This window comes from Eleginops maclovinus, chromosome 19 (assembly GCF_036324505.1).
Source record: "Eleginops maclovinus isolate JMC-PN-2008 ecotype Puerto Natales chromosome 19, JC_Emac_rtc_rv5, whole genome shotgun sequence".
Taxonomy (NCBI): domain Eukaryota; kingdom Metazoa; phylum Chordata; class Actinopteri; order Perciformes; family Eleginopidae; genus Eleginops; species Eleginops maclovinus.
In genome coordinates this window covers 18856012-18874545 of record NC_086367.1, presented here as the reverse complement: position 1 = coordinate 18874545, position 18534 = coordinate 18856012, and the positions used below count along the sequence as shown (strand labels likewise).

Sequence of the window (18534 nt, the reverse complement as noted above, 5' to 3'; positions counted from 1 at the left end):
GACTCAGACATTTTTAAACTAAGATTCATCATTATTTATAGTTCTAACAGAATTAAATAAAAGTTGTTCAAGAAAAATGAATGTAGGTAATCACTAGACCGGTTCTTTCGAAGGTCGTGTCATAAAAAGAAAAGAAAAGCACAGGTATATAATAAAGTAATGATGGTTGAATTCCTTTCAGTTGTTTCAGTGACAGCTTTTTTGTATTTTGCATGCTGGCTTACTGCCACACTTCAATAGATTACTGGGACACTTGAGAAGAACCAAACCATTGTTCCTGTTATTAGAGACACTTGTGCTTTTCCTACTACGACAAGGCAAATTGCATGCTGTAAAAAAAAAAAAAAAGAGCATAATGGGAAGATGTTGGAAGTGATGCGATATGATGACGCTGGACATGAGCAGGCATGAGACAGCCAGACTTTGCAGTGCTGCATTCTCTCCCTTTTCGATCTGCCCCTTAAAATAACGTGCAAAGCCTGAAAACATTCTCAGAGGCCTGTTGACAAGAAGTCGAGTCAGACTGACATGTCTGTCGCCAGTGACACTGTCACTGTCACTGCACTGTGCTGTGAGTGTGTGCAACACAACCTTTTCACATGGCTGCAACACTATGGTTTGTTGAAACTGAAACCAGTAGTGCTGAAAAGATACGCTGATGGTTGTTAAGTCAACTGTCGAAAATTGAATCAGCATGTCATGAAAAAATCTATTAATAGTTATTAAAAAAAAGCACAAAAGCCACATATATTATATTTAAAGTTCCTTGAAAGTAAAGACTTGCTTCTCTCTTCTGGTATATTTCGTTTTTTGAATGATGATCAAACAAAACAAACAGTTTGAATAAAATGGTTAGGGACAATTTTCTTTTTAGAGTCCGATATAAAGTGCACAGGGGAATTTTTTATAGACGTGCCATTTTATAAGGATTTAAAGTTCCCTTATTATATGTGTCAGCAGAAAAAGAGTATCTGACTTCTAGAACTGACATTCAAATTCAGCAAATCATTGTATATTATACTGATCATGTCGATCACACATGTTTTGTAAGAATGTTTATTTATGCCCATCAAAGACTAGAAACACTCAGATCCTGCACCTAAGTAAAAGCAGAAGTACCAGAGAGTAGGAATACTCTTCACAAGTAAAAAGGTGCAGCTAAATTAAATGACTTTATATGCTGCAGGATAGCTCCTTTTTAAGAGTTGTTTACATTTCATATTATTTATCAAAATATGCAAAGTAGCTAAACTAATGTCGTGGAATAACGCCACACTATTTACCTCTGAATTGTAGTGGGGTAGGAGTACAAAGCAGCAACGCATTGAAATACTCAAGTAAAGCACAGGTCCTTACTTAAGTACACTACTTGATGTAAATGTAGTAGTTCCTTTACACCACTGCACATGTTTTGTAAGAAGGTTTTTTTTCTGCACAGCAAAGACCAGGAATATAATTATCACAGTAATACTAACCCTAGCAACAGCTAACACTACGAACTGCACACTGGGGAGTCTTTCTTCTAGGACCTTCTGTGATTGTGACATGTGTTGTGTTTATGTGTGGTAGTGAGGGTCAAGTGAAGCTAGCTTCTGTCCGGAGCTAGCTGTGCACAAACAACATGTTATCGAGTCCAGCGTACAGAACCATCACAAACAAAACACCTAGCACAGCGTTGGTATGCATACGCGAAAAGCCTTACAGTACTTACGTTAAACTCTGCCTCTCCATGGCACATACGTCTTCATTTCCCTGTGTTTGCAGTTGTCCTGCTGCAGTGTAAGCTACTGTAACAGCAACGATTTTTACCCATATGAGTATCAACCGGCTTAACGGTAAACTTTTTTTCAGATTCCTCCACAAAGCGTCACTTCCCAGTTTGAGACACTTTTAGCTAGCAGCAATCGATACCGTTTGCAGTCCATCTATGGGACTTCACAAGTTGCCTTGAGAGTTTGTAATGATAAACCGATCGATTGCATTGGCAACATCGATTGTAAGTGTTTGTTAATATTCTGCTAAATATAGTTTAATACTTGCAGCGTTGATGAGCTGGACTAATATCTATTCTAAGGGCGCGTACCGTTTCAGATTTGCAGTAACTGCCTTTTCCTTTAACGGCTAAATTAGGAAGAGAACATATATACGACAAGATAGTTCACACCCGCTATACCGGAACATGGGACAAATAATCTCGCACTTTCGTATAAATAACTCACATAAGCATTAAACATGAATAAAAATAGCGGTATAATAAGTGTTTGTAATTTAACATATGAATAATCATATATGCAATTAGACATATGTTTTTATTCATTTATATATATTTAATGTAACGGCTGCCAGCGAAACAACAAATGTTTTTAGAGACATACATCCTGGGGGTGTCAAACAAGGTTATCACTAGCTAACATTTTAATTAAATATAGTTGTTTTTAAATAGATTGGGAATCAATATGATATGTCAGTTCACTCCGAGGTAAAAATAAGATCGGTCCAATTTACTATTGGGTTTTAGCGAAGACGGAAGTTGGTAACAGGGAATCCTCTTGCTTTCTATTGAATTAGACTTTCTTAGCAGTCTATTGACTTTCTGCTAACCTACAGACGGAGCACAAGGAATATAAACACAGTGTTTCTAACAGGTTTTGCAAAAAGTTTGACACTTTCTCGTGTTGCTAATTTATATAACAATCAGACATTTCTTAACACACTTCTTATCAAACTTGATGGTTGTTGCCTAGTTAGGTTTTTTTGACTCTAGGTACCACCTATCGTAGACATCAAGGCTAGCGATACTTTCCAAGGATGCAGGTGAAGAGAGTCGTTCTCAACTCACGACCAGGTAGGAACCTTTTCATAACAGAATATGACATGTTTTTTGTGTGTCCTGTGTTGCAACATTACTGCACGCGTGTGGCTAACGATTACTCAAACTACTTATTATGCACAAGGTAACAACGGGGTGCCAGTTCCTGCAAATTTCCGCCTGCAGGACACCACTTTGGCACCTGACCTGAAAGATGGGGAGGTCCTTGTCCGGACACTCTGCCTCTCAGTCGACCCTTACATGGTATTTATAATCAGAATGGTCAGCAATCATTAAAGTAATTGTCTGCATATGCATATTGAGTTTACACACTGTCTGGTATAAATAAATGGTGCAAAGCAGAAGGGTTTTATGTGAAATGACAAGGACTCAAGCATCAATTTGTTCACCTGGTTAATCTAAAGGTGGTCTAAGACAAGAGGCAATGTTTCACTTGCAAAGCTTCACCATCTCAATCCCTCCTACCAATCTCTTTTCAGCGGTGCAGAATGAATGAAGACACCGGTGTTGATTATGTGACTCCATGGCAGCTGTCTGAGTGTGTAGATGGTGGAGGTGTCGGTGTGGTCGAGTCCAGCCGCTGCAGTGCTTGCAGTGAGGGAGATGTGGTCACTTCATTCAACTGGCCTTGGCAGACCAAAGCTGTTATGAAAGGAAGTGCTTTACAAACGGTATGGGTTTCAACTCTGGGAAAAAGTCCATAGTTCATATTTTCTAATGCAAAAAGGAGAATTTGTGTAATATGCATGCAAGCATCTAAAGTAACCAGCATGTGATATGCAATCATCTCGAATACTGACATCAACGATAACGAAAGTGATATTACCTTCCGTCTCTTGCAGGTTGATCCTCAGGTGGTCGATGGACACTTGTCTTACTTTTTGGGTGCAGTTGGTATAACAGGGCTCACTGCACTGTTAGGCATGAGGGAGAAGGGTCATGTGATCAAAGGAGCCAATCAGACCATGGTGGTGAGTGGTGCGGCTGGGGCCTGTGGCTCCGTAGCTGGACAGGTAAATATAGCAAATTTAAGATTTGGGTCCAGATAAGATTGAATGTGTATATAGCACAGCTTTAGTAACATGAGATACCTGCAACATGCACAGACACAGCATTCTTACAATTGAAGGGCTTATACCTGAGTTTTTTGCACTAAGATATAGTATATAACACAAAATGGTGAGAACTATAACTTTATCATTTTAGAAACAAAACTCAGGTTAACTGATCTAATCCTAAAAGAACACATTTGCTAAAATAAACAAGGTCTGAGTACAAATGAGAGAAAGTGAAATCCTGATTCTATGATTTCACATTGCTCCTTTTTTCCAGATTGGCAGGCTGGATGGCTGTGTGAGAGTGGTTGGGATTTGCGGCTCTGAAGACAAGTGCAGAGCTTTAGTGGATGACTTGGGCTTTTCTGCAGCCATCAACTACCGTCAAGAGGACGTTCCTGCAAAGCTCCGGGAGCTCTGCCCTGATGGGATAGATGTTTACTTTGACAATGTGGGAGGTGGCATCAGTGATACTGTAATTGCACAGGTACTGCTCGAGTGGTGTTTGTGCGGCTCATATTGTACATTCGTTTATGGCTTATGTGGCTGGAAAATATATGAGTTATGAAATGTTCGTTGTTTTTTATTTCCCTAATTGTACTACGGACGATTGCAAAATTGGATTTGGTTACTGTGTATTCAGAATTGTTTTCTCCTGATCTTCCATAATGGTTGTTTTGTGTCTTATTTACTCATTCTCACACACTGATCACTGACAATCTTTTAACCTCCAGATGAACAACAACAGCCATGTGATCCTGTGTGGGCAGATCTCACAGTATAACAAAGATGTGCCGTATCCTCCGCCTTTGAGCGAAGAGATACAGGAAACTCTTCAGAGGAAGAATATCACCCGGGAACGATTTACAGTGCTTAACTACATGAACAAAGCAGATGCTGCCCTCTTTGAACTCAGCCAGCTAGTTAAATCAGGGCAAATCAATGTAAGGAGGAATGATTGATTAGAGTGTGTGGGCGTTATTTAGCTAAATCGATGCCACCTCCCTGTCGTTCTCTTTACATCATTAAGTTTTAATTGTGCTTACACTCTGCAGGTGCTGGAAACTGTGGTGAATGGCATTGAAAATATGGGAGGTATGTCGATTTAAATGATTGTGTTTTCTTTATTCAATGACTTTTGTTTGTCTATTCGGCTGAAGTTAAACATTTATTCATTTTTTTTACAGATGCATTTTGCTCCATGATGAAAGGGGGAAACATTGGCAAGCAAATTATAAAGATATCAGAGTGAACAAAATTGCTGCTCTCACCAGACATATACGCCTTGGGAAATTAACCTGATCTTGCATTTCCATGACTTCCAATAACACTAAATGATCTCTAGTGAGATTTTGCATTGATGAGCCGTTGCCAGTTGATGGCAATTATGCATCATAAAAGAAATCACACAATGTTTTATGATATGTTATTCTTGACAAAAAAAGAAATGTAAAGGTTGCTTAGAGGTCAGGTAGGTCTTGAACTTTAAAACTTACTGATTTTGTCTTTTGGAAGTTTATCTTACTACGGATGTGGAAAATATGTTCATGTATTTGTTCCATATGGCAGTACTGCCTGATGATATTAACCTACGCAACAGGATTGGCTTTAAAATCATCCAGTGTGGAAACGCTGTAACCGACAAATAGCAGTGAAGGTTTCTCAAACGTGAAAGAAAAAATAATGTTAGGAAAATAATTATAATTAGGGGTTTAAAGATACATAAAGCTTTTAAATGATTTCATGTACCATCCAACATTTCTGGAGGGTAAAATAACTAAAAGTAGCTAGCTAGCTTAACTGAAAACACTGCTTGCTAACTGTCAAATGACCAATCCTTCAGGTAGCTAATGTTCTAAAGCTAACTTTCTCCAAAACATTAAATCAGCCAGTGAGTGTTTCCTTTGTCTATCCATAACCACTGAATATGGCTTTAGCGTCACTAATTGCTTTTAACAGTAGCAAAAGGCTGCTAGCTTATAATAGTCAGTAGCTTTGTTGTACCATGATTGTCGTTCTAAGTAACGTCTCTTATTTTGATGTGGAAAAAACCCCAATGAAACACGACTTTGGACTTTGTGTAAATGTGATTTATTGGCTTTTTTTAATGTTTTAATCAAATGAAAGTTCTTTGATTAAGAGATACACAGTGCAAGAGACTGAGTGAGCTACAAAGACTAAACAAGTTATGCTTCAGCATTAGGAAATGGATCATAATGGGCTTGTTGGCTTACAGTAGTTTTACAAAGAGATAAAGCCAGCAGAAAAAGCTGGTGCTTGGTCATTTTATTTTCCACCAAAGTTTTCAGTTAGGCTACACACCAATGGAAATCATGATATCCTATAAACATGAAGAAAATTGCTTATGTGGTGAGGAAAATGGGAAACGTTAGATATGTGTACACGATTTAATAAGCTGAATTAGGAAAAACATAGCAAGATATATAAAGCATTTGTTTTACTTTTGCAATCCATTCTATCAGTATTATAAATTGACAGGACTACTGATATTTTCGACTCAGTGTACGACTTCATATTGTTGTTGACTCCCCTTTGTTACATCATTTGACAATGTCAAGAAAAACAAAGACAAAATATACGATTTACTGTAATGAACGTTTTATTCCACAGCACTATAAACCATTAATAAAATAACATTGTGGTTGGCTCTTACCTTCAGTTGTCACAAGAAAAATATGTGGCAGGTGTAAAATCATTGTCTTTTCATTCATATACTTCAGTGTTTGAACATAGGATGGGATGCAAACTAAGTGAACACTGGTACATTACTTACAGTGTATGCCCTCTCAGAGACTTAGTGGTAGTAATGGTTGTTTTTTTGTGAACAGTCAAATTAGTGCACAGTACATAACGATCACAACCAGATTCAGAGTATAACATTGGTGCTTTTCTGCAACAGAAAACAAAACAGTGCATGCATTGGTTGGTGTAGAAGTGAAATGCAACACACTACTCCCTCCTTGTGGACATATATATATATCTTGTGAGAGGTACTGCGCAGCATGAGGGAAATTAACTATGCCAAGAACAAAAGTCATCCATTTTTAATATCTGTCTCTACGCTGGAACTATTCATTTGGTAATGCTCCAATACCACTTGACTGCAGAGAAGGGAAAAGGTTTTCAAACAATTCCCATCAAGAGTGCACATAATTTACTTTCTCAGTGTCAAGCAGCTGTTCTAATAATAAACTGCATGTTATCACACAACTGAGCAATTATTCTGAACTCATACTGTGTGTGGTTTAGAAAAAAACCAGGATTCAACTGTGTTGGAACATTACTTCTATTAAAAGACTTGATAAATGTGGTCTTTATCCTATTTGTCTTTTATATTTAGATCCTGGTGGATTTCAGGCACCTGCTACTACAGACGGATCGAGTGCAACAAACGGTTTCAGAACAATGCAGACAAACATCGTTTTCACACAAAAAGCTCACGAATTAACTTCAATTAATTCAAGGAATACCTATTTCCATTGCAGATTTATAACAAGGGGGTAAAAAGAGAAATCACTCAATACAATCAGAAAGAATAAATAATAAAAACAGCATAGTGCTGGTTCTCCTCATTCCATCATATCTATAAACACATTCATTTTGTTTTGAAGCCACCACACATCTCGACGGCTGAAAATGGTTTTTAGTTCACTGAGCTACTATGGAGTATAAAAACATTGTCCTGAAATACTACTGGGACCAGCCTATTGTTCAAGTGCTCACATTCCTGAGAAACAAACAGCTGCTTTCTGTAGTCACATTTGAAGGAGCACGAAGAGCCAGGCCGGCATGTTGATGTGTTTTGGTGAAAAACAGCATACGTATTTGACTATTCACTGCGAATATTGAAATGTTTTCATGTGGCAGTTGTGTGCAATGGTATTAAAAAAAAAAAACACTTTCAATCATCAACTATTTGAACACAGACCAACTACAGTATGTGATTGATTTTGAAATCTCCTTCCTATGATCCCCCCTAATCGTGTAGAAGAAACCTTAACATATGATGATCTGGGTTGCATTTCCTGCGTCATCTACACCAGAGTTACTGTAACTACAACACTGTCAGCCATGGGAAGTTAGGAAAGCTTACAGAATACAAAATGAAGCTTTCTTATCCACACTGTTTGTGTGTCAGCAGGTAAACACGAGGTATGGTTTGGCACGTCCAGCCTTCATTAGCTAATGAAATGATTTTCAGCGGAAGAATAAAAGGTGAAGAAGTCGCTCTTATTCATCCTTTGGCAGTGGTGAGGTGGCATTCGGCCGAGGCAACACTTCCAAAAAGTGCTAGAGCTCAAGTAAATGAGTCAGCCTAAAGGGATAGTTTGGATTTTTGACATGCTGTTGCATGAGGTCTTTATCAGTAGCTAATGTGATCGGCACACCCCTGATCACAGAAGCAGATCAATGTACTGCTGTGGATGGGGGCAGCAGAAAAAACAATATGTTGGCCACCTAAAATAAATGCTTCTGACAGCAAGGTAAAGCATTTCAAATATTCTAAATATAGCACACACCTAAAGAGATGTCACTTTTTTATTAGGGCCTTTTCTCAGGTTTCTAAACCACAATGTCCCCCATTCAGAGAAGTACGTTGCTCAGCTTTTGTGCCCGTATTGTCCAAATTGGGGACGTAATGATGGATAAGTTCCTCATACAACCCCACGTTAAAAATGAAAAACTATCCCTTTAATCACAGCAGAATACACTGACTGTAAACTTCTGCACACTTTGGACCCAGAGGCTATCCCCCCCCCTCAATGTATCCCTGGTGTTTTTTCTTTTCTTACACTGTACACATTGCTTTGTATATGGCCAGAAATGTGCTCACCGGTGTTTAACAATAACATGCATATTAAGTAAACAATACTACCTATAAACAGGATAGTGAGTGATGCACTGTCAGGTGGGCTTTGGAAGAAAGAGAGAAAGAAAGGAAGGAGCTGCTTTCCAGGTGGATAGAGACAGTAAAATAGATCGGGCTCCGGGGAGATCGTGGTGGAAACAGTGCAATTACTGTCAAGAAGGAGTAATGCTCTTGCTGTTGTCTCGAGCGACAGGGGCGGGGCATGTCCAGGCGCGGTAGACCAATAGCAGACTGAGCCCAAACGCCCACGTGCGGACCGGAGACAGGAAGAAGGCCATGGCGCCGTAGGTCTCGAAGAGAAAGTAGCAGGCGTGTGCCTGCCAGGTGAGCAGCAGTAGCATCAAGAGGTGAAACGCCAGAGTCCGCCAGCGGCAGCCCGGCCGCAGGAAGTGGGATCGGAAGGTGTTGCCGTGGCAACGGTGGTGGAGGCTCCAGCAGATATAGCAGGTGAGGGGCATGTTGAAGAAAAGCAGCTGGCGGGGAGGAAATGAGTCCGATTAGATTTGATTAGCACCTTGATTATCACTGCAAATTATTCCATAAGAAACACAGCGGGACGAGAACAGCATAGGAACTTATGGCTCAAAGCGGAACAAATGATCACCATGATCAGTAAAGGTTAATGAATGGAAGTTTTCCTCTCAACCAGTTTTGCTTGAGAACATCAATAAATATTTACCCGTGACCTCTCAACGCAAGTGAGGAGAGAATATGACTTGCTCAAAAAGTGAGTTCATTTGTAAAATGTTTATAGGCAGAAGAGTTTTAGGTGTTCTACGAAAACAGCAAAAACAAAGAAAAGGAATAAAGTATTTCCATTCCTTTCCTTAGATATCTTGTGACTGGGTAATCAATCTTCTGTGGCTTCACTGCTACAGGGAACGCATTACACAAAGGAGTAACCATGTGACCTTTTGATAATTACAAACATTGATCATAGCTGCTGGTTAAACTCCATATTTCCATATGTTTATATACACAAAGCATATCTGTTAAAGGTTTTTTGTCATGCACGGACACAAGGGAGACGTAAAAGCATTACATAAAATGTCCTTTCTTACTTGAACGACTCCAATAACATATGTGAGACTGCCTTCCAGGAAATGCCCATCGACAAACACGCCGAAAGCGAAGCAGGCCCCACTATGGCCATCTATCAGCTCTCCTACAAACCACGGACCTGAGGGGGGAGAGGTAGAATCAACACAGGAGGTACTTATACAAAAACAGATGCAAAAAACACAAAGGGAAACCAAGCATTTTTAAAGAGCAATGTCTCATAGTCAGTTTGAGTATTTACTTCAGAGAGATTGTGTATATTTGAAAAAGAAGCATCACACTAACAATGAATGAGACAAAGCAGCGGACCCACCTAAGGCTGTACACAGGTTGAAGAGCAGCAGAGAGTAGTAGAAGCTGTCCATTGTGCTGACCAGATGGAGCGACATGCATGCTTGAGAGGTCAATCCTGTAAACAAAATAAACAAAAGAACTTTTGCTGTTATTTGAATACATACTCAAATGCATAATATGTCATTTCTGCAGCTAGGGTTTCTCAATCAAAACCAAACTAACGGATTTAATGAAGAAAACTAACTGTTATAACACTGAATAAAGCAGATTCAAGATAAGAAATGAGTTTTTCAGTGTTGTTCAGGGTAAAACGGATGTTCCATGAGGGGCTGTGAGTTCATTTTGCTCAGCTTGTTACTCTGAATAAAATAAAACCTTTTTCCCATTAAAATAAAGTTTAAAAACAAACATCTCAGAAGTCTATTGCTTGTAACTGGATAGACAGGCAACCAAATGAAACAACCAGGGCTACATTTATTAACATGATAAATGAACATGCATGTTGCTGATTTTAAACCCAGCAGAGTCTGATTGTGGACATCGGATCATTTTTTCTGTAATGTCATAATAAAATGTGATGATGTTTGAATCAGTGGCCGCTCACCTCTCCCGGAAGGAGCAGGCAGGAACCTGAAGGCCAGCAGCACCCCCACATTCAGCAGTATCACGAATATGAAGGCCGCCCGGGCCAGGATGTAGTGGTCTGTGAGGAGGATGAAGGACTGCACGAATCCGAAGCTGGGTGTCAGGTCGCCCTCCAGAGTAAAGTGCTGCTCCCGCGCTGACGACCGGCCCGCCGAGTCCTGAGGCACACACACAGACACACACAAAGATAAGAAAAAAGGCATCTTGTTAATTGTATAAGGATAAGAACGAGCACATTAAAAGCTAGAGTGAACAGACAGCAGATCAATACTTCACTCGAGTACAACCCGTCAAATGAAATCAAGAATTGTAAAAAGTCTCTGGACACTTTAGGATAAATGATCTCCAGTCTGACCTCCACTATAACTCTGATGGTGTGCAGTCCAGTGAGGTAGAGAGATGGATCCCACAGCAGAACATAGAGAGGTCCTCCAGCAGAGTGGCCTTCCCCCAGAGGTTCCCCATCCACGCTCACATGCACCGCTGTGATTGTGGCCTCCGAGAAAGCCAAGATCCTATTTAGATTGAGGCAATTAAGGATTGTGCTTAGGTTGCAAAACATGTGTGTTACTTAAAGAGGACATAAAATGCGGGCGGAAAGAAACTAAAGGATTTTAGCCTTTGGAGACCATTTACATGCACAGATACTTGTTCACAAGTAACAGCCACAATATTTAGCATTTTCTCATCATTTTAACTAGTCATTTAAAGATAAAATAACCTAAATCTAACTTTTTCCTTTTTTGCAATGTCTTATAGTGACTTAAGGGGACAACGATTTGTGAATACTGTCCAGAAAATCAATCGGAGCCTGTCGGGGGCAAAAACAAGCACTTATATTGGACAAACATTAACAGTATGCAATTGCCTGGAAAGAATACACTGCAGCTTGTTCGGCAGCTGCAGAACTCTCACTCCACTGGCCCAATTTCAAATAAGGCTGTTCCTATTACTCACGTAGTGGTAAAAACAAGTAGGTTAAAAAACAAGCTATTCTTTAACAGTACGGCTCTATGAGCTGTAAGTGCCAGGTGCTCAGTAAAAATGTGTGTTGTTAAACCTGTGTGGTAGGTGAGAGGCCAGGGAGGGGTTTATGGCTCAGCAAACAGTGATCACACACAGAACAAACACCTGATGTGCGTTGATCCCCGTATTCGCCCGAGCGGCTCCATTCCGGGATGCAGGTATTGAGCGTCCTTGGGGTTGGTGATGAGCACGGCCGGCCACTGCTCAAACTTCAGGTCAGAGAAACTCAGCAGGTCGTGGTCGAATGCCAGAACCCTGTACCTGGAGACAGACGGGAGACGGGTTATTGCAGGGTACACCATGTTCAAGACCTTTTGAATTCAAACAATGTGCAATTTAATACCTGCTCACATTATGACGACATGGCCTTATTATTTTGACATCATTTTTCAGTGCTTCCCACCCGTATATAACAATGACTCATAAGGATATATTGCACTAAATAAATACAACCTTGACCCAAATAAACAGCACCATCTTAAATGATGAATGGACTAATTTAAGTACACTAGCTTCTGTACCACACAGTAATGACAGTGTTGAAACAGCTCTTCTGGCTCCCACTGAAACTCCCTAAAAATGGATTTGTATGCGCATAATCCACGGTTGTTTTATTTTTGGGCGTACAACAACAGCCTGCACTGTAATCAAGACCTTTTAATACTTTCTGAGGCCCTTTTTGGTTCTCAGTACCTGCGATTGTCCATCCAGTCGCCCAGCTCCAGCTCCAGGGTGCCTGTGGGGTGTCGGCTGTGGAGAACGGGCATCAGGCCGCCCAGCGTGTGCAGGTGGCCACACAGATACGCAACTGCAGATCTAAACACAAGAATCCCACATAAGAAACAATGTTCTAATATAATAGCTTCAATAATTAAATGATACAAAAAAATACAGAATTGTGGATTCTAAATAAGAAATGTCCCACCATGGATGTCAATGGATCAGTAAAGCAGGTGCAATAGAAGCACTGCTCACCTTAAACTCCATAGTTCTAAGCTTGTGTGATAAAGTTCAAATTTGCATGTCAGAAGAGCACGCTATGTAATGTTTGCAGACAATGGGACAATGTACCGTATGGAGTCTGAAAAGAAAAACTGGTTCGGCAGTCATGTACCTCATCAAGTGTCGGATTCCCGGAGATGGGGAGACGATAGTGGAGGTGGTGTAGTGGCCAAACCAGATCGACTGGTTGCTTTTCAGACTCTCAGCTCTGAACGTGTCCAGCAGGTCCATTTGAGTCTGCCATACATTGAGAGGAAATACATTATAATAACTATATTACTTTACATGTATTATCTGCAGTAAACAAGTGCTGTATTTGTTCCTTTTTTAACACACATTACGGCACTGTTTATAGTTATTTTTAGTAAGTGTATACTGTATGTTGTGTAATTTATTACGACTTTCCAATTGCGTATTTTATAATAACATGTTATTTTCCGTTCAATTAATAATGGTCACATTTCCCTATAAAGGACTATGACCTTAAATCCTTTAATGCGTCCAATAATCCTCTTATGGGTAATAAAAGAACGGCATTTTAAGTATTCAAAGGTTCTTTGTTTTCTAAAGTTCACAAAATATTCAGCCAATGTTTATGTTCCGCTGAAGTTGCTATGGAGTTGTACCTGGTTAAGAATACCAAAGAAATTGTACGGCCTCTTGGGTCCCGGAGTCAGAGTGGCATCCGCACAGACAAAGGAGTAGTTGCCAAAGGGAGTTTTGTGAACATAGTGGAATGAGCCTATTTTCTGATTAGCAGAGTACTTCCTAGAGAAAATTGAAAAAAAGGTCTATTAGAGCAACAACAGTGGTTTAGGATGGAGCCAGCAGCTTCCACAGAGCGCTGAGAGATAATTTGATGCATTTTTATATAAATAAATAAATGAGGCTTGCACAGGAGACAGCCTTTGTCTGGCAGAGGATGGCCACAACATTAGGAATATTAAGGAGATAAAAGATCAATCAGCATTAACAGAAGCAGCGATGTCACATAAAACATCATTTGTGTCAGAAGAAAAGAGAGTCAGTCTCTCTTTCTGCAGAGTGTGCTTCTATTTCAGTCCTCAGGAACCTCAGACAGCTTGCATTATTGTCAAAAATAGGTCTGCAACTACTCAGGTTTCAGAGGCATTGAAGTTACTACGCTCTGATTGACTTCACATTTAGCTCGCTAACATAAGACATGGAGGAGTAGACTGTAACAGAATGTAAATCAGGCGTTTTCTGTGTATCATACTGACCTGTAATAATTGTTGACGCTGTCCAATGACATTATATTGAAGGCATCTGTCAGCAGAAATGAAATGATGGTAAGGTTTAACAAAACGTAAGCTATAAAAGACAACAAATTCACAATTTGCTGCAAACACCAGAATGTCTAATATAGAACGTCTATGATTCCGATTTCCTCGTGTGATATCAAACAAAATACACACACAACAACAGGATACATATCTGCAACTGCGATCAATAAGAGGAGATTTGGCGGTCACAGGAACTCCAGATCCAATATCTAGCTTTCTTTTCTTTCCATAGCTACAAAGTTAAGATATCTTCTTTCCCATCTAATAGCTTACGATCCAATAAAGAAGGGAAAGACGTAGAGGCAGAGAAGAGGAGGGGTAGCACGAGCACCGCAGTTAATGGATTCTTCAGAAAATCTTAATTGTACTCTGGGATGTTTCCGTCGCAACAGTGAGTTTGGAGAGAACATTAAAAACAACAAAGTGCTGCGGTTAATCACCATGATTTCCTCGGATGTCTATCCACCTTGTGCGCTCCATCACACGTGACCTCTTCAGGATGTTGTGGTAGGCCTGCCACTCCACCTCGTGCTGGAGCGAACCCACCTTACTCTCCGTTTTAGCATCTGTCAGATCCCCTGTGAGAGCGAAAAAGGGTACTTTGGAGAAAGATGGAAGGGTACTCTCTGTTTCAATGTGTGCAAGTGTGTAATATGTATACATCTAAATCTTTATTGTTAGTTCAAAACAGGTAACGTAAATTGACTTTAGACCACTTTGGGCCATGAAGAAAAGCATTATCTATAAGAAAAATGGACATGACAAGCTACCAATGTATGATACCAGAAAACCGTTGTATTATTATTACATTTATATTAAATTACTCAAACGGTGGAACGTTCTATTGTCTCATCATTATTGTCAAAGAGGAGAAGTATTCAAATGGTAAACGGTTAAAAAACATCGTCAAAATGGAAGGATTACTCTACCTGTTGCGAGCACTAGATCTGGCTTGATCACATCAATCGTTTCAGTGCAGAACTTTTCAAAGTCAGGAATGCGTCTTGGGTCGTGAAATCTACTTATGTGAATGTCGGACACCTTGAATCAGACAAAAGAAATATGAAAATATAATGATATTCTCAGTTTTACTTCATATTAAACTGAATCAGAATCTTTGGGGTTTTCACTGAAAAAATAAGACATTCAAAGACATCCCTTTGGACTTAAATAACTGGGATGCACATTATTGAAGTCTATTTCGTTTTCAGAAATACTAAAATAAAGATTGACTAATTAATCTTAAAAATAAGCTGCAGATTAACCAATAATATAAATATGCAGTTGGTGCAATCCTTCTAATAATTGAGAGACATATTCACAAATGGGCCCTTCTTTTCAATGAATACATTTACTATTGGTACGTAATGTACATATTCAATGTAGTACTATTGCACTTTTGAATGTATGTCTGTTACTTGGATATGTTTTACCAATGTATGATTGCTACTTTTAACTCAAGTAAAACACAAAAGGTGAAATCTGACTACACCTTACTGTGTTGCTGAAGCACATTTTTAACCTGACAAAGACACACTTCTGCGGTCATTGACCTCTTTCTGTCAATCATTCAGAGAGAGTTCAGAGTGTCACCTTAACACAGCTAGCTTCATTTGACAACGCTGCATAGCCAACGGAAGCCAGGTGTTAAATAAGTAAGACTAATATATTAACAACAGGAGATATATTGTTGAATTTTGAGGGGATTTAACTCCATTTATGGTAAATGACCAACAGAGGTGGAAGTACTCAGATCATGTACTTAAGTGAAAGTAAAAGTACCACAGTGTCTGTTATGATTTAAAGTCCTCTATTCAAAATGACACTAAAAGTATGAGCATCAAAATATAATTAAAGTACCAAAAGTCAAATGACTCATTCTGAAGATTGGCCCAGTTCAGATGAATACATATCAGATGTTTTGAAATGATTGGTGCATTATCATAGCTCATAAAGGTGCAGGTCGTTTTAATTACAGCATGTGCTGCAGTATGTAATGTGCTCCAGCTGTAGCTAAAGTCTTATTTAGTGGTTGATTATATGTCACATCGTTAATCAAAATCTGGACGGTAATGAAAGGTATTAAATAAATGTAGTGGAGTAAACGTGCAATATTTCTATGTGAATTGCAGTGGAGTACAAAGTAGCATAAAATAGAAAAACTCAAGTAAAGTACAAGTCTCTAAAAATTGTACTTGAGTAAACGTACTTAGTTACATTACATCATGAACAGGATATAAGGCTGAATTAGTAGGCTTTAACTCAATGTATGGTAAATGACCAAAGACTAAGTAAAGCTAGCTGTCGACACACATAATAAATCCCACCTGTATAAACCAGAACACATTGCTCAACTCGCCGCCGGGAAATGGTGGCGAGAACCCGGTATGTTCCTCTCCATCACCGGCAGTGGGGTGCTGGATGCTCCGCTTCGGGTGCCATGCCGTGTCGTAGCTGTCCAGCACCCAGGAGGTGATGCACGCCATGGCCAGCCCGAGAACCACCAGCGCGCCGAACAGCTTCAGCATCCTCCTGGAGAGAGGCCGTCTGTCCCGGGCAGAAAAACAGCTAGCTACTGGTGGGAAACAGCTACACGAATCACCAGGCTAACATTAACTACGGATACTGTGAGGCATTAAGCTACATAGCTACGATGTCAGACCGTCTCTGTCGCTGCCATCGCGGCCCCGGGAGATGCATAGAGGTGCGGGATTCATTCACAGCTCTCCGCTCAGCTGGAGGAGGAGGAGGACGAGGTGGAGGAGGAGGTAGCGGGTTAGCTAGAAGCTAGCTGCCTACCAGCTGCCGACTGACCGCTTGGGTGTGAAAACGTCACCAACTGAATGTGGGAAGGAAGAGCTCCCACCCTGACAGCAAAATTAGGAAAGAGAGCTCCCACTCTGACAACGTTTTCCGGGAACCGTAACCCACCGGCGCCGCTCTTCTTCTTCTTCTTTGGTGTATCATCAGTCGGCAAATCAGTTTAAAAGTGCATTAACGCCACCAACTGGTTTTGTGCGTGGAACAAAACCATAGACTATAAATAAAACAAAACACTATGCACAAAAAACCTCTACATTATATCAACTATATATACTTTTAATGTGTATAATGTCCCACTGCTTGCTGCCTTTGTTTCCCCTGGAGCAGAGGTGGGAGAAGATTTCAGATCTTGAACTTAAATAAAAGTAGAAATACCAAAGTGAAGGAATACTCCGAGTACTCATTATGCAGATTGGCCTGTTTCACAATCAAATTGTATGTTTTGATTATAATTATTGGTGTATTGATGTTTTATGTGGGTAAAGGTGGAACTGATTTTAATTACATAATTTACTGCTGAGTAGCTTGGGAATTTATTCCAGGTGTAACTATAATGACAAGTGTTGATATTGTTCATATTGTTTATCATTAATATATGCAAGTTAACTAAAGGTACTACATAAATATAGTGACGTAAAAGTACAATATTTACCTCTGAATTGTGGTGGAGTAGAGTAAGTAAAGTTCAAGTACCTCACATATAGAGTTCAGTAAACCAGGAGACCTGACAATGAAGGGTCATGAAGGCTTTCCTTTCCTGATTTCTCTTGAGAGGTGATATTCTCTATGGATCAGTATATTTATGACTGTTTCTGGTTTGCTACAGTGGGTGCATTTTCCAGTATAACTTCATAAAATGTGTGCTTGAGATCTGTATGACCTACTCTCATTTGAGCAATCATATTTTCCTCCCCCTCGTTTCTTAGTGCAATTGCCATTTCGAATAATTACTGGAATACAATCCATTTTGTGAGGGGTTGAGCCATTCAAATACATTTCCTGTCACGTCAATATATTGATGCAAGTGGTGAGATTAGTTACTTGTTACTATTTCGTAATATTTGCAAAACATAGCAGAACCAAGTAAATATATTTGTATATATTAAAACAGCCGTATCTCTCTTCCGTTTAAGTGCAAAAACATTAATAAGGAAACTATGTTTTTTGTTTTGTTATCGTATTGGAAAAGAAGATGTCCAAGGTGGATGATTGTTGTGTTTGTTATTTGATTTTATAGCTGTCAGAAATATACGCCATCTATGACTGAATGTCGCTCTCTAGTGGTTATTGCGAAAAGTGTTTCAAACCAACTGTGGTTTATTGTCTTTCTTTTTTACTTTACACATTTTTACAGATAATTAAGACTTTTTAAAAATTAAAACACTGATTTTTTTTCTGTCTTAATTTGATGTCAATACTGAATAGTTTACAACAGTTATAATAACTTTGCTCTTATAATGAGACAGACGACATATTTTGAAATATATAAAAAAAAGTACAAACAGACAGATTATAATTTTCCAATTATAAAAGCTAAAGTTAATATCCCATCATACATTTTAAAATCTTAAATGTAGGCTAATGCTGTTCTTTAATTCGGTGGAC

The 18534-nt window shown here is 39.4% G+C and overlaps 3 protein-coding genes across 3 annotated transcripts in view; 1 reads left to right on the top strand and 2 right to left on the bottom strand.

Annotated features, from left to right (window-relative positions):
• The window catches only part of mideasb (mitotic deacetylase associated SANT domain protein b), a 30279-nt gene extending 28178 nt beyond the window's left edge, over nucleotides 1-2101 (bottom strand). Inside the window, exon 1 of the mRNA XM_063908803.1 lies at nucleotides 1712-2101. The gene's annotated coding sequence lies outside the window, so the exon portion shown is untranslated. The remainder of the gene's footprint in view (nucleotides 1-1711) is intronic.
• Nucleotides 2102-2545: 444 nt separating this feature from the next.
• On the top strand, nucleotides 2546-7216 carry ptgr2 (prostaglandin reductase 2). The gene is made up of 8 exons (XM_063908677.1): nucleotides 2546-2845; nucleotides 2955-3073; nucleotides 3310-3501; nucleotides 3673-3843; nucleotides 4163-4372; nucleotides 4620-4829; nucleotides 4941-4980; nucleotides 5073-7216. Exons 1-8 carry the CDS (start codon nucleotides 2809-2811, stop codon nucleotides 5135-5137), a joined length of 1044 nt encoding a protein of 347 aa, XP_063764747.1. The 5' UTR covers nucleotides 2546-2808; the 3' UTR covers nucleotides 5138-7216.
• On the bottom strand, nucleotides 6483-17021 carry tmem62 (transmembrane protein 62). The gene is made up of 13 exons (XM_063908674.1): nucleotides 16434-17021; nucleotides 15036-15147; nucleotides 14547-14684; nucleotides 14044-14089; nucleotides 13429-13570; nucleotides 12915-13039; nucleotides 12494-12616; nucleotides 11906-12061; nucleotides 11130-11289; nucleotides 10734-10932; nucleotides 10149-10244; nucleotides 9838-9956; nucleotides 6483-9249 (listed from the first exon to the last, which is right to left on the bottom strand). Exons 1-13 carry the CDS (start codon nucleotides 16632-16634, stop codon nucleotides 8929-8931), a joined length of 1938 nt encoding a protein of 645 aa, XP_063764744.1. The 5' UTR covers nucleotides 16635-17021; the 3' UTR covers nucleotides 6483-8928.
• Between the last annotated feature and the right edge of the window lie 1513 nt (nucleotides 17022-18534).

Excerpts from the sequence above, each read along its gene's own strand:
- ptgr2 (XM_063908677.1), top strand. The coding sequence starts at position 2,809 with ATGCAGGTGAAGAGAGTCGTTCTCAACTCACGACCAG. Across the intron at positions 3,844-4,162 it reads GTGGCTCCGTAGCTGGACAG|ATTGGCAGGCTGGATGGCTG; the intron begins GTAAATATAGCA and ends CCTTTTTTCCAG. Across the intron at positions 4,981-5,072 it reads TGGCATTGAAAATATGGGAG|ATGCATTTTGCTCCATGATG; the intron begins GTATGTCGATTT and ends TTTTTTTTACAG.
- tmem62 (XM_063908674.1), bottom strand. The coding sequence starts at position 16,634 with ATGCTGAAGCTGTTCGGCGCGCTGGTGGTTCTCGGGCTGGCCATGGCG. Across the intron at positions 15,148-16,433 it reads ATGTGTTCTGGTTTATACAG|GTGTCCGACATTCACATAAG; the intron begins GTGGGATTTATT and ends GTCTGATTCAAG. Across the intron at positions 9,250-9,837 it reads ATGTTATTGGAGTCGTTCAA|CTGCTTTTCTTCAACATGCC; the intron begins GTAAGAAAGGAC and ends CCTCCCCGCCAG.